At 45.6% G+C, this 13,569-nt stretch overlaps 1 protein-coding gene, 1 non-coding gene and 1 pseudogene across 5 annotated transcripts; 1 reads left to right on the top strand and 2 right to left on the bottom strand.

Moving 5' to 3' along the window:
* Positions 1-1,399: 1,399 nt before the first annotated feature.
* Maged2 (MAGE family member D2) lies at positions 1,400-11,887 on the bottom strand. 4 transcript variants are annotated; one of them, XM_004873542.4, is made up of 12 exons: positions 11,771-11,887; positions 10,191-10,264; positions 9,335-9,826; positions 8,447-8,755; positions 8,279-8,342; positions 7,938-8,017; positions 7,405-7,499; positions 6,625-6,704; positions 6,491-6,533; positions 6,122-6,184; positions 4,919-5,033; positions 1,400-4,516 (listed from the first exon to the last, which is right to left on the bottom strand). In XM_004873542.4, the coding sequence occupies exons 2-12, from the start codon at positions 10,233-10,235 to the stop codon at positions 4,088-4,090; spliced, it is 1,815 nt and encodes a 604-aa protein (XP_004873599.1). In that variant the 5' UTR covers positions 10,236-10,264; positions 11,771-11,887; the 3' UTR covers positions 1,400-4,087. The 4 variants fall into 4 exon arrangements, with proteins under 4 accessions (XP_004873599.1, XP_004873598.1, XP_004873600.1 ...); XM_004873541.4 differs by lacking the exon at positions 11,771-11,887 and adding an exon at positions 11,139-11,251; XM_004873543.4 differs by lacking the exons at positions 10,191-10,264; positions 11,771-11,887 and adding an exon at positions 11,139-11,227.
* Positions 5,214-5,342, bottom strand: LOC147824416 (small nucleolar RNA SNORA11). The gene has a single exon (XR_015442376.1). It is a non-coding gene; the product is annotated as a small nucleolar RNA SNORA11 (small nucleolar RNA).
* The window catches only part of LOC147824415 (inter-alpha-trypsin inhibitor heavy chain H6-like), a 53,344-nt pseudogene continuing 50,463 nt past the window's right edge, over positions 10,689-13,569 (top strand).

Raw genomic sequence — 13,569 nt, 5'->3', positions numbered from 1 at the left:
TGCAATGACACACAGGCACCGTGCAAGAGAGTTGAGTGGGGGTTAACCAAAATCTACTTCACAGGCAAGAACTCCTTCTGCCAGAGCACTGACAGCTGACTCATAACTGTCCTTAAAATATACACATAAAATACATGTATTTGTAGATAACAGATATGTGCTGATGTGAATTTATGCAGATGTTACTAGCACACACCATCCAAGAGTCAAAGCACATCTATTCACAGGAGAGTGGATCTTTTATTTTCTTGGGTTCCCACAGTCATTTGTGGTTCTTCTCAGTACTGCCATTGTTTCCCTCTGGCCATGTCCTAAAAGCAAGACACTCCAGCACCCCACATAGGGCTATGAATACTGTAGTCACTAGTACATTTTGGTGGAATGAACATGTACATGCCTGAATGAAGTGGGTGTCATACAGAGTCTCTGACAAGTGCCAACTGGAGAATCAAAAGCAAAAGCATCTAGCATTTTGGAGCAAAAGCCATGCTCTCCTCACTCTCCTTTTGAGAAGCAGCTCCTGGAACCTGGCAATTAATTCAAGTTACATTACTGGGTCTCAGTAAAGTTTGAGTGCCTAAACATGGGACCCCAAGTGAGTATGCCATCTGAGCCACCATCCTGAACTTGTGCTATCTGGCCCACCAAACCATAAAGTTGGCAGGCAAAGACACCTCAATATCAATGGGCAGAGATGGTCCGAAGGCTGATATTACAGGAGGCTCACCTTCCCTGTCACATCTACTACTACTACAGAGCGCTTTCTCAGTCTCACTCATCCCTGAGACACTAGGAAGAGTTCTTGATAATCAGTCCCAAAGAAAAGAAGCCCTGGATTGGAACTGATGACACTGAGTGATAAGAAACTAGCTGGAAGGGGAGCTGTACGGTACAGCCTTACCCAGTTGTCACCTTGACAGTAATTAAGGGAGATCCTTAGAGGGGTCATGCAGCTGGCTGATCTCCTTATCCAGAAAGGAACCTGGCCAGGGGCACCGATAAATAGCAATTAATTTAGGCCAGATGGTCAAAGACTAGGAAGAAATGAGATTGGAGAATTGATAGCAATAACAATAATGCAATAAGATGTTTAGAGAGCACACATTCTGTGGAAGGCACAGTACTAATTGCTTTGCCTGGACACATGTTGAGGAGTAAATGAAGAGAACTCTCAGAGTGGACTGTGTGAGAATATGTGTCCCATGTGAATGCTCACGCAGAGGACCCATGATGAGGTAGCCTGTGGCATTCTGTCAACTTCTTTCTCAAGACATCCCAATGAGCCATCAAACAAAAACTGCCATAGCACAAGGGATGCATGTTATGTATGGGTTTAATATGGATTTACCTTCACATTTAACTTTTAAAACATTTTATTTAGTCATTATGAACTCTGTACTGAATAAAAAAGATTTGTATTTATTCTTTTTTATGTATAAAGCATAAATAAACACAGCTATTATATAGTGTACTTGTAGAAACTTCACTGGTGGGGTACACAAGACAAAAATGTCTAAAAGCTTCTACAGTGATAAATAAGTAAAGAAATTGCTCAGGGGGATTTACCCACTCCTAAACAAGGGGGAGATACATGATACAATCTAGAATTATTTGGGATTTAATTACTGATAAACTAAAGGAAAGGCTTGAAATTATGGGAGTCCATTCATCACAGCAATGGCATCCAGGCTGATAAAGGTGGCAAAAAGAACACAGTCTGTCCTGATTTTCCCTGCTACTCTCTCTTCCCCACTCCAACACTCTCCCACTTGCCACGGATCAGACATTCTATCTTCTTCCCTGTCCCACCTGCCTTCAAGGCCCAACTCTGGGAATTGAGAAAGGAGCAAGAGCCCATGCCTTGCTCTGTCAAATTCTTGGCTTTGTTGGAAGAGGTAAGGAACTCTGGAAGCCCAGTGGCCTGTGGAGGGAACATATATTGGGAAAGATAAAAGTTCTTCATGACTATGATTCAACCTTAACTCTATTAAGCACTTTAAACCAAATTTGTATTCGTTCATAGTCTCTGAGTTCCTCACCATCTCTCCACTACCTCCTATCCCCCATCATCCCTTATCTCCTTCAGTTTTTGACATACATCACCTGAAAATCTAAGGGAGCCTTTGGTATGGTACCCACCAGAAGCCCTTTTTAGGATACCAAAGCTGCCTTGTCTACTTGTCCTGGGTACTACTCAGCCTCCTGAGGAGACTAAAGCTTGACCTTCAATGGAAGAACTTGTTTCCAGTGAAGACCACCTCAGTAGTAAAAGCAGGTCTCAATTCAGGGTTACAAAGAGTTGTCTCTGGATGGAGCTTTTTTTTAAAAAAAACCTCCTTTTTCCTAAACAATAAAAAACCCCACCATTTTTCCTTTATTGCTTATGGAGTTTACAGGAGGGAAGGGGTGGCCATTATGAAGATCTCATTGTCCATGAGACTGGCTCAGTGATTCAGAGACTGGAACTATAGGGGTTAGACATAGTGGGGGCTTCTTGGAAAGGTTCAGACTGTATGCCCAAATACGAGGTGGAGTTCTGATAGCTTAAGTGCCCTGTCCCTTAGTGGGCAGTATAGCTTGGAAAATACTGCCTTCAATCATAGAAGACTTTTGTACCTGGCTCATAGTGCTTCTCCCTTCTCCACTCCTATGACCATTCAGGTGATATAAATGTCCACATGGATAATCAGATACCTGGTTCCCCAAGACATTCTTCTCTCTACTTCAACCACCCACCCCATGAACTTTATAAGATCACAAAGCCTCTCTGCTGTCCTAAACACAAACATCTTGCTGTCTGACTACTCCCCATTCACACTTTTCTCTCAACACTCCTCTCCAGATACCTGGAACACCATCAAACATACAGCAGCCACCAGGAAATTTACTTAACATTATACCCCATTCATGGATTTGAGACTTCTATCCATACCCCTATTGCTCCTCAGTCTGTCTCACATTCTCCTCATCCTTCTTAAGTCTGCTTAGGTCCCATGGTCCAACTCTCTCACTCCTCTGCACACCTACATGTCAGGCACTGAGAATATAGTAGTGAAGATCTCAACTCACATTCACTGCCCTTTGTCCTGTGTCCTTATTCCAAATCCAAACAGCAGAACCCAAACCTTGGAATAAACCAATACTCATCTCTTTGGTTCCTATAACCAGATTACTGAGCACTGTTCCATGTTCTCCCCCAAATCAAGGGCTACATCCTATACTGGGGCCTCCTACCTGCTCAACATCCTTCCATAGTCCCTTCTCTAAGTCCTGTCTAGATAACTGCCTTCTTCCAGGCACTCCTACAAACCATCCCTTCTCACTCCCTCAGAGACTAGGCTACCTGCATCAATGTTTAACTCCCTCTTCTTCACTGGCTCCTAGCCTACTTTGCTCTCCTTCCTCCAAAAAAATGACCTCTTGTCCCTGCACCTCTCTTTAGATACCTACCCCTCTCTCTTTCCTGTTTCAACCAAGTTTCTCAAAAGGGGTCTATACATGATGTGCAAGCTCCTCTACCTCTGCTGTTTCAGAATTGCCCTCTTTAAAGAGTGTTCTTTGTGCCTATAATCCCCAAGACTCCACCCCACAGAAATCCTACCTGCCCTATAGGCTAGAGATGGGGCCCAACTTCTTCCAGAGACATAGCTTGCTCCCAGGAATCCAATGTCACCACAAAATAAGCAAAGACTGAGATGGCCACTTTCCCACTTTCTTTTAAGATGTGATGACAAAATGTCACAGCCAACCTCCCAAAAATGCAATAAACTCAGAAACAGCAAATAGATTTAATGCAGTGTCAACTTCAATTGATTGACAGTGGCTGCCTAGAGTGCTGTTTTGAGTAGATTTCTCAGGGTACACCCTAGCTTGAAGAGAAAAACTGCTGGGATTAAGGATAGCTGCAAACACAAATTAAAAAAAAATCAAAAAGTCAATTGATAGCCACCAAACAGGAAGCAGTAAATGCCAAAAGCAGTGTTTTTGTACACTCTCCATATTATTTTCCACCTTGGGTTTCAGCTTTTCATCCTATCCCCATGAGCCTCAGCTGCCTCCACTGAAACCATGGCAGATACCTGAAATCTCATTTATAGGAGAAACCACAGGCACCAGAATTGCCACTGGTGCTGGCACCAGATCCACCAAGGCCTGTAAAAAGCCCAAATGTTAGAGTGGCAGTCAAGCTAGCACTGGCACTGAAGCCACCACTAGCACTAGCGCCAGCACTGGTACTGGTACCAGTACTGGCACTGGTACTAGCACCACCACTCTCTTGGGCTTTGGCTTTATCTTCAGCTCCTGTCTGGATCCGGGCTTTGGCCCAGGGTCCAATATCAGCTTCATCCCAGTTGCAGGGCCCAGCAGCATTCTCAGAACCGTGCCCAATGCCCATTTGTGCTCTGATCTCGGCTCTTGACTTGGCTTCAGCTGCAGCCTCAGCTGCAGCCTTCAAATCTGCTTCCATTGCCTCTCGGTACTGAGCTGCCCATTCCTTGGGGTCCTTCTTTTGTACCTGAAATGGAAATAACAAACATTAGAAGGATCATAATTACAAGTACCTACTATATGCTGGGCACCGTGCTACATGCTGTATGTAATAGTAACAATACAGTAAGTAATAATAGTAATTCTGCACCTAATATTCCATCCCTGTACTGACACTTTTATTAGTTACATGATTTGAACATGTCACCTACCAACCTCTTTGGGACTGTTTTCTCATATGCAATAGGGTAATGCCATTTTTGTTCTAAGGACTACATGATCCAGACAAAATGCCTGTCACAGTGTTTGGCAACTAACAGAGGCTTCAGAATGTTCAAAAATGACCTGCAAGCTGCTCAGTACACAACCTGATCCAGCCAGCGGTACCTCATACTCCAGATATTCCAAGCACAGGCAACTCTCCAATTACCTTGCAGGCAAACTTGAGGACTTTCATCTTGCTGGTCTCATAGTAGGAACGTAAGCCCCAGAAGAACTCATACTCAGGGGGATTGCTATTGGGGACTCTAGCATAGTCCAGGTACCTTGAAAACAGAAATTCAAAGTCTTTACTTCTAGGACTACCAACTGATCAACCATGAATAGACTAGACAAGCTCAAAGTGTCCACCTCCCTCACTAAATGCTATAGCTCCCCTCCCCATTACTTTCCCCCCCTTGTCCCATTGGTACTATCCAGAAGCCATGTGGAAGTATGTGGAGTACATATGTAGGACATTTGTTCATAGGGAAGTCACAAGTTTTGTGCCCCTTGTCACAATGAGCCTCGATTCCTATTGGGTGTGTTGTAAACAGAAGAGCCATTCTTTAGGCCATCTGCTCTGAGCACACCCCATGGCAAGGGTCCTCAAGGAGGGTGAGCAAAATCCCCTACAAGAAAAGATTATAAAGGAACAACAGTCAACCATGAGCAGCATGTTCCATGTATATTCCCAACCATGTGTGGTGTATCTGTGCGTGTTGTGTGTGTGTGTGTGCATGTGTATGTTTCTGTGTGTGCCTGTGATTGTGCAAGTGCTTTATACTTTCTCTATGATGAACAAAAGTCAAGAGGGCTGGACTCTAGGCCTAAATGTGCCTTTTACCAACTGTGGGCCATGCTCAAACATCCCCTCTCAGAGCCCTAGGTTCTTCAACTATTAAAGGCAGGTTGGATAACATTCTGAAGAATAGTTTGGGAAATGAAATCAGATGTACAAATCAAATCCCCAGCATGGCTCTGTGAAGCTACCATTCTAGGGCATTTTTTGATGGAAACTGATTTCTATAAAGCCCTGTTTAAAAGCAAAGTAAAAAGAATCAAGTCATTGAACCTGTGTAATCCTGAGCAAATGATTTCACCTTTCTGAGCCTCACTTTCTACACAGGTACATGGCTAGTGATGATAATCCTTCTTGCATAGTTGTTAAGATACATGTGAGAGTCCATGTAAGAGATAAGTAAACATGCAGCTCCTGTTCTGTATGACTGCCCCCAGAAATAACCTAGCAACTGCATACATGCACAGATACCTACAGACATGTGTACCCATGCTCATAAGCATGAATGTACCATGGCTTTACCACTCAGTTCTGAGGCAGGAAAAATGCATGGAACACACCAAAGACACTTACTTTTGTTTCACAAACTCATCAGTAATGAGCTTCTTCACATCTCCAAAGAGCGAGTGATGTATTCTGAGAGGAGAAAAAAATGAACAAATAAATACAATCAGGGCTGTGGAACTTCTCAGATATAGTAGAAACTTCCAAGATGAAAAGAGGTTTTAGCAGATGGGGATGCTCCATAGAAGCTCAAGAAACAATAAGAAGAGCAGAGTTCAGGACCATTTTCCCATCCACCCAGGTCAGAACTCCGGGGCCTCTACCCAGCCCAAGATCCCTGCCTGCTCCACCAGACCACCAGGTTGATGCAATCCTGGGACCGTCCTCTCTTGCCAAAGGACAACATGGGCAGCAAGCGTTGAGAGAGCCCAATCATACCCAGGGCGCAGCCCCAACTTGCGCAGCACCTCCCAGATGACAGCTGCAAGGAGAGGCAAGAGGAGACGGGTAGAAAATGAGCACGTGGAATTCAGACCATGGCCACCCATTTGGCTGCACACTCAGCCACTCACCCTCACTGGACCGATTTCCATTCATGAAGATGATGCTAAGAAGCACCATGAGGAGACCCAGCTTGGGTGAGTCCTTGGTCCTAATGAAATAATAGGACAAAAAGTTTGTCGAGGTGTCATCTTCAAGACATTCCAGCCAGCTCACTGGGCTAGCATCTCCCAGATACCTCAGACATGGGAGAATTCTGCCCAATCTATGCTTCCAGCTCTATGTGACCCCAGGCAAGGTATGTAAGCATCATGAGCCACAGTCTCCTCATCAGTAAAATAGGAAAATCACATGGTACTGCATCCCCAGGTTGCCAAGAAGATGAAAGAATGCCTGTCCATCTAGTACAACACAGACACTCAGTAGACATTAGTTTTTCTTTCTCAGAGCCCTCAACCCTGAAACATTTTTAAGTAAAGCCCCAGTAACACACCTACCCTTTGAACCTCATGATCCAATCACATCAGGAAGCCTTCCCCTAAGAACCACTCTAGCCATGACAGGCTTCAGTAGGAAGAGATAGGTAACAAGAAGACTGCTTTCCAGGCAAGTTTTAGGATACACACAAACCTGACAGCAGGAGTGTCCCATCCCAGGCTCTTGCACCCTTCAGTCACTCATAATCAGTCACTACTACTGTATGCAGAGCTCAAACCACATGGGAAAGCTGGGGCAGAGCCTTTTTAGGCCCTCTTTCCTAACTCTCTAACAGGATGTCAGGATAGAGGACAGGGTAGTATCATGGATGAAAGCAGAAGTCCCCCTCCCACCCCAGTCTTCTTCCAGCTTACGTTCCCAGTATGCCTGCATCGGTGGGCTCTAAGGTGCTGAGAAGAATGTATAAGTGGTCATTCTTATCAATTTCCTTCAACTGAATCCCAAATACCTGTGGGTGGGGAGAATAGCATGTAAGATCACAAAATTCAGCTTTCCAGGCATCCTAAAGCATGTAAAGCACATAGCTAAGTACCTTGCACACAGTAAACGCACAACAAATGTACTATTGTCATCAACATCATCTTTGAGATTATTGGGAATCTAGGGAGACAGAAAACTGAGCATCTGAATATACAACAGGATGTATCCAGCAGCAAACAAGCCAGGACTAAGTTAGGTACCTTGAGTCCTGGCTGTGCTTTCACCACTTAATTGCTGCATGACCCATGGCTGGTCTATGACCCTCCCTAGGCTACTGTCTGTCCATCTGCACAGTGATGGAGCTACATTAGTAGGTCTATTTGATTCCCCCCAGAAGGGACATTGTACACCTTTGTTCCATTCAAAGTTTCCCCAGTGTACCCATCCCCCAGGGCTGCCCCTTCACCTTCTCCAAGGAATAGCCTGCTCGTTCAATGATTTCAGGGTACACATCAGTGTATTCTTTGATGATGTCCTTCAGCATGTCTGCAAGGGGAGAGTGTTGCAAACACCTGGGCTGAAGAGTTACCAGGTCACCCTCATGCCCAAGCTACAGACCCTTTGTCAATCATGCCATGGGTTACTTAACCAGGTTCTGGGCTTATCAATAGAGATGCTAGCACTACCAAATTAGAATTTTAGGAAAAGAAAGGTAGGGCCATATGAGTGAGGGATACTCAAAGTACATAGGAGAGTGGGCAATGTAGGGCAGAGCTCAGGAAAGGAGGAAGGTTGGTAGGACTCTACCTGAGCGCTTAATGGGAATCTTTGTCTGGTCTTTAGCCAATAGGTACTTCACCAAATCATTTGCCTGGGACAAGAAGAAAAGATGAAAAAATGAAAACCTAACTGGATGGCAGAGAAGAGGGCTGGCAAGTGAGTGGAAAGGTAAGATGAAAAGGATAGAGTTCTTACCCTTCCTTGCAAAAGGGCCACATCTCGAGGCGGTAGTGCTTCAGGCTCTTGGGCTGACTGGAGCTTGGCAGCTCTACGGCGAGCCTTGCCCCTACGAGCTTTAGGTGACCTCAGGGAAAGCAAGGCTCTCCGGGCCCAAGCAGCCAATCGAGTCCTTGATGCTCTGCGGGCCCAAAAGGCTATGGGCCCCCTCGAAGCCCTTTTGGCCATTGAGGCCATTAGGGCCTTTGAGACCCTTCGACCACCTGTGGTTCCAGAAGTCTGACTCTGATCACTGCTGCCATCCTCTTCCCCTTCCAGATGCTTCACCTGCATCAACAAATACAAAGCTCAACATTACCAGGTGAAGTAGCTGGTTCTTTTTCCTCATCCTCTCTCTTCCAAGAAGCACCCTCTAATCCTGCTCCTGTAGTAACAGCCTGACTTGCTAGACATAGACCACGCAGAGTACTGGATTTATTTCTCACTGATTTCCAGCCCAGAATGCCATCCTCCCAGTCCATCAGGAGCCTGAGGCTTTCCCTCTTTCTGTGTCCACTACTGGCTCTGTTTGTAACACACAGTCACCTTTTTCAATATCCTTCTCTAACACTAAAACAGTAAGATTTATTTTCAATATTTACCGATATAATCTGTGTGAATGTGCCTAGGTCAAGGGCTAACATATGGGAAGCTACCATGTCAACATAAATTGCATTACATTAAAATTGCAGCTATGTGTATTTCTGTCTCACCTTCCCACCAGTCTGTGAAGTCTCTGAAGTTAGGAATTATATTCTTCTCAGGCTTTGATCAGTGAAGGGAATCTTTCTAAATGTTTGTAGAATAAATGAACCAAGTGAAAGGACAGTAGTAGAAAAGCATGGGTGGTGACTGCAGAGGTCTTACCTTTCTGGCTTTCTTGGCCTTGACCTTGAGCCGAGTATCCTGATTCTCCTGCGCCTGGGGAGTTGTGCCTTCATGCTCAGGTTCATCTACTTGAGGCTGAGAAGCAGTAGCCTCAATCTCTGAAGCCTTTGTATTGACCTTCATATCAGCCACACAGCTGACCTTTTTGGTCTCAGTGGCAGGCATTGTCACAGCCTGCAAGTCAGTATTCTGTGTCTTGGTGTCAGCTGCTGGACTCTTGTTTACAGCTGTCAGAACCTGAGTATCAGTCAGCTGTGCAGTAGGTGAGGACTGGATGGTAGGTGCCTCCTGGGCCTCTGGGGCCTTTGAGACCTTCATGGCCTTCGAGACCCCTAAGGCTTTTGAGATTTTTGCAGCTTCTGAGATCTCTTGTGCCTTTGAGGCCTTTGGTGTCTCTGAGACCTCCAAGTTCTGAGTCACTATCAACAGGGTTTGCATCACTGAGCCACTGTCCTTTTCTGAAGCTTTGGTCTGCAAGAGGGAACAAGAAAACTCACTGACGTTTTCTCCACCTCGAACTAAGCAAATTGCTCCAATATTAAGTCCACACTTGTCAGGCCTGTACTCATTCCTAGTGCAGTGTTCCCTGACCACCTCAGCCCAATAAAGCTTCCCCTTTGAGCAAGAACTGATGATGGAAGAGGGGCCCACCCACTCTTTCTCTTCTTTCCTCCCTCCCTTCCTCTCTCCGCTGGGTGTGTGTTGGGGGCAGATGTCCAAGCAAAGTGCATGGAGAAGGACAAGTGAGATGAAAGGGGAATTGCCAAGGGATGTGGAGCACCAACATGGGCTGGAGAGAAAAAGCAGCTGGAGAGAGGACAGAAAGAGGCCTTACCTGAAAGCAAGCTGAGCCTGCACCACTCTCGCTTGTGTCAGACATGTCTCAGGTTGGCCTGGCAAGAGCTGAGCCTGACAGGGAGAAGGCCTGGGTCAAGTGCTGAGGCTATTGAATGTCCTCTCTCCAATCTTGCCTAAAGGTAATCCTCACCTTCCCTAGAGCCTCAATCCCCAACTCCTCCCACACCCCAACGACTTTGTTCTCAGATACAGAAATCCAAAGCGTCTAGCTCTCAATTCCCTGCAGCTGCACCCTCCCTTTCTCCAGGAAGATGTGCCAGCGCGGCAGCTCAGAGGACCCCGCCCCTTTTCCCAGTGCACACCCCCAGTCGCAGGTCGATAGTGCGCATGCGCGTCTGCTGCAGGCCCCATCTCCAACCCCGCTTGCTTTCCAGCACTAGTCCTTCCTTTGAAGTCCACGACGCACATGCGCATTCGGCAGCTGGCCTGTTGGGCTGCCAGCCCTTCTCAACACGCCCCTTTCTAGAGATACGTGATGCACATGCGCAATGGTAACAGTCTCAGTCCAGCACCCTGCCCAATACACGCCCCTCTACAGGTCCCGCAGTGTTCTTCTGTCCCTCCCTCTCCACAAAAAGCCTCCCTTCTAAACTGTCGCAGAGTCTGGTGGTCCTGGCCCCTCCCCTATTCTCACTCAACCAAGTCCACTGTGTCTCCTGGTTCTGCCCTTTTTTCTAATAAGCCCACCTCCAAACTAGGGAAAATGCATCTTGGTTCCGCCCCTTCCCAATTACACCCTAGTCCCCTCAAATCAGTATTGAACTAGTGATTCCATCTTAGGCCCAGCCAAAACAGGACTGGTTCCTCCCTTCCCAGCCGGATGGATCCGGTATAATCCGGTCCTTGTGGCAGGTTTTCTCCAGATCCCAGAAGGTGGGGCCGACCCCTAGCGGGCTCTCATCCAAAGCTGGACTTCGCAGCTCACCTCGAGATCCTACAGTTCCCGAGTAGATCCGCTCTCCGAGCCCTTCAGAAACTCCGAGACCGCCCTACCCCCTCCAGGCCGGAAGTGGTCCCGCCTCTTTCCGCCTCCCTAGGGGGCCTCCCTTGGTCCCAGCCTGTCTGCCCCTCCCCCGCTCCTAGCTCCTCATTCCTTATTTTCCCCTCGCAGTTCCCTTTGCCTCCCTCCCTACTCCCTATTCCCAGATCGCTTTTCCTATTTACTTCACAGAATTTCCAATTCCATTCCGTACACCCTCCTGTGTTACCTAGGCACACACTCCCCCCAATGTTCCTTAACCCCTTTCTCCATCCACTAGTCTTTTCTCTGGATCTTCACGCCCCCCTCAGTATTTCCCTTTTCCGCACGTATTTCCAATTCCCCAACCAACGCTGGGGTCCCTGTTGTTTTAAACTCCACTGGTCTCTGCTTTCCAGTGCATATACAGTACAGCCTACTACTTTCCCAGTCATCTTTATTGCCTACAACCCACACCGGGTCACCTCTGCTCCAGCTGCAATGGTGCAATATGAATTGCCCACCTGCCTAGCCGCGGGTTCCAGGAGGTTAGAACTACTTTCTGGCCTCCAGAAAATCCTAATATCAACACCCCTCACCTTGTCCTCTAGCGAGTCCAGCATATGTCTGCCTTCTCTCAGTCGTTTCAAAGTCAGCCTCCTGGACTAGAACTGCAAACAGCACAACATAGCCCAGCCCCTTTCCGCAGCCCCCTGCCACCACCCTACCCCCACCCCCACCTCCGCCTTCTTTGGTGAGGTGAGGGGTGGGGCAATGGGGCCCGCTCTGGGCTGCCTGACGCCAAAGCTCATGCTTATGCCACTGTACCAGGATCAGTCTGACGCCTTTCCAACTCAAACCATCCTCTGAAAGCGATTCCTTCATTGAATTTATTTATTTTTACATATTTCTTATTATAAAGGTAATGTGCTGTCTTTGTGAAAATTGAAATAATACATAAATACGTAACAGACCAATGAAAAACCACCCTTATATCATTCCCCAGCAATAATCACTAGTAACATTTTTATATATATTCCACCAGATTTTTAAACATTCATATACTAATTTTGGGGGTTTTCTCCCCACACATGGTACACTACTCCTCTTATTTTGTGACCTGTTTTTTTTCTCCAGTTATGTATTTAAACATCTTTCCCTTAGTGCACATTTTTCTTAATAGTTGCATAATCTTGTGTACAGACATCCAAAAATTTATTTAGACAGTCCAGTATACATGGACATTTGGATTGTGGCCCCCCTCACTATTATCAACAATGTTGCAAGAAACACCTAGTCTTTGTATTGGACCCTTGTGTTATTTTTATGGTATTTTTTGCTAACTCAAATACTACAATCTTTCATTTTGATATCAAATTTGTCAGCTTATTTTCAAAAAGATGTAAAAGTAATGGAAAGTAGATTAAATCATCATTAGTTACAGACTATATGAATGCAAGCCTGGAAAACCCTAGAGTATCAATTAAAAATGCATTAGAAAGTGCAAGGACCCGAGTTCAATCCCTGGTACCAAAAAAAAAAAAAATACATTAGAAACCATAGTATACTTTAGCACAGTGGTCAGTTGCAAAAATAATAGCATTCAATATCTTTCCTGCATCCAAATGTGCTTCAAATGGTTACATCTCCTGCTTCAAAAAATCATGTTTTCTTTTACTAAGCAAATAAAATATCATGGATAGGGGCCAGGGATTTAGCTCAGTGGTTCTGCCCCCTGCCCTGCAAGCACAAGGACCTGAGTTTGATCCCCGGTACAAAAAAAAAATCATGGATACCTATGATCTATGAATAATTTAAGATACACATGCACACTTACATTTCCCACATATTCAAGGTAGGCTTCCTGTCTCCTATTTCCTCTTTTCCTCTGAATTGTTACTTCCTTCAACTGTGATTTCACCTCACCACTTCTTTGCCTCCTAGTTTTTCTTCCTAGCCATGCTGGATCTAGCCCTTCCTTTTCTCCCAATTCTAGTGCCCTAAATTCCTATCTATTCCAAATTCTGACAGGCCTTGAATACCAAGATAAGGACTTTAACATGAGGGGTTGTTAAAGAGCTCTAGGTATGGCTATGACATAAGTTTGTGTTTTAGAAAGAGCATTCTAGTTGTTATACAGAGTATGGAGTAGATGTGTCATGGAAACGGAGAGTAATAAAGACCTTGGTAATCATCCTGGTAAACAATGATTGTGGTTTGGCCTAGAGTGGTAGTAGTGGAGTTATTGAGAAATAATTGAATTCAGGAGACAGTAAAGAAATAAAAAACAATAAGATTTGGTGAACAATTGGATTGTGGAGGGAGGGGTCAAGAGGAGATATGTGTCAGAGGGAATTCTTGGGGATCTGATTTGAGAACTTGGATGGTGACCTCTTTC

This window comes from Heterocephalus glaber, unplaced genomic scaffold (genome assembly GCF_053883595.1).
Source record: "Heterocephalus glaber isolate CG9 unplaced genomic scaffold, H.glaber_assembly_v1.0 deba00001544, whole genome shotgun sequence".
In the NCBI taxonomy this organism is placed as follows: Eukaryota; Metazoa; Chordata; class Mammalia; order Rodentia; family Bathyergidae; genus Heterocephalus; species Heterocephalus glaber.
This window is presented reverse-complemented; position numbering and strand designations above follow the sequence as displayed.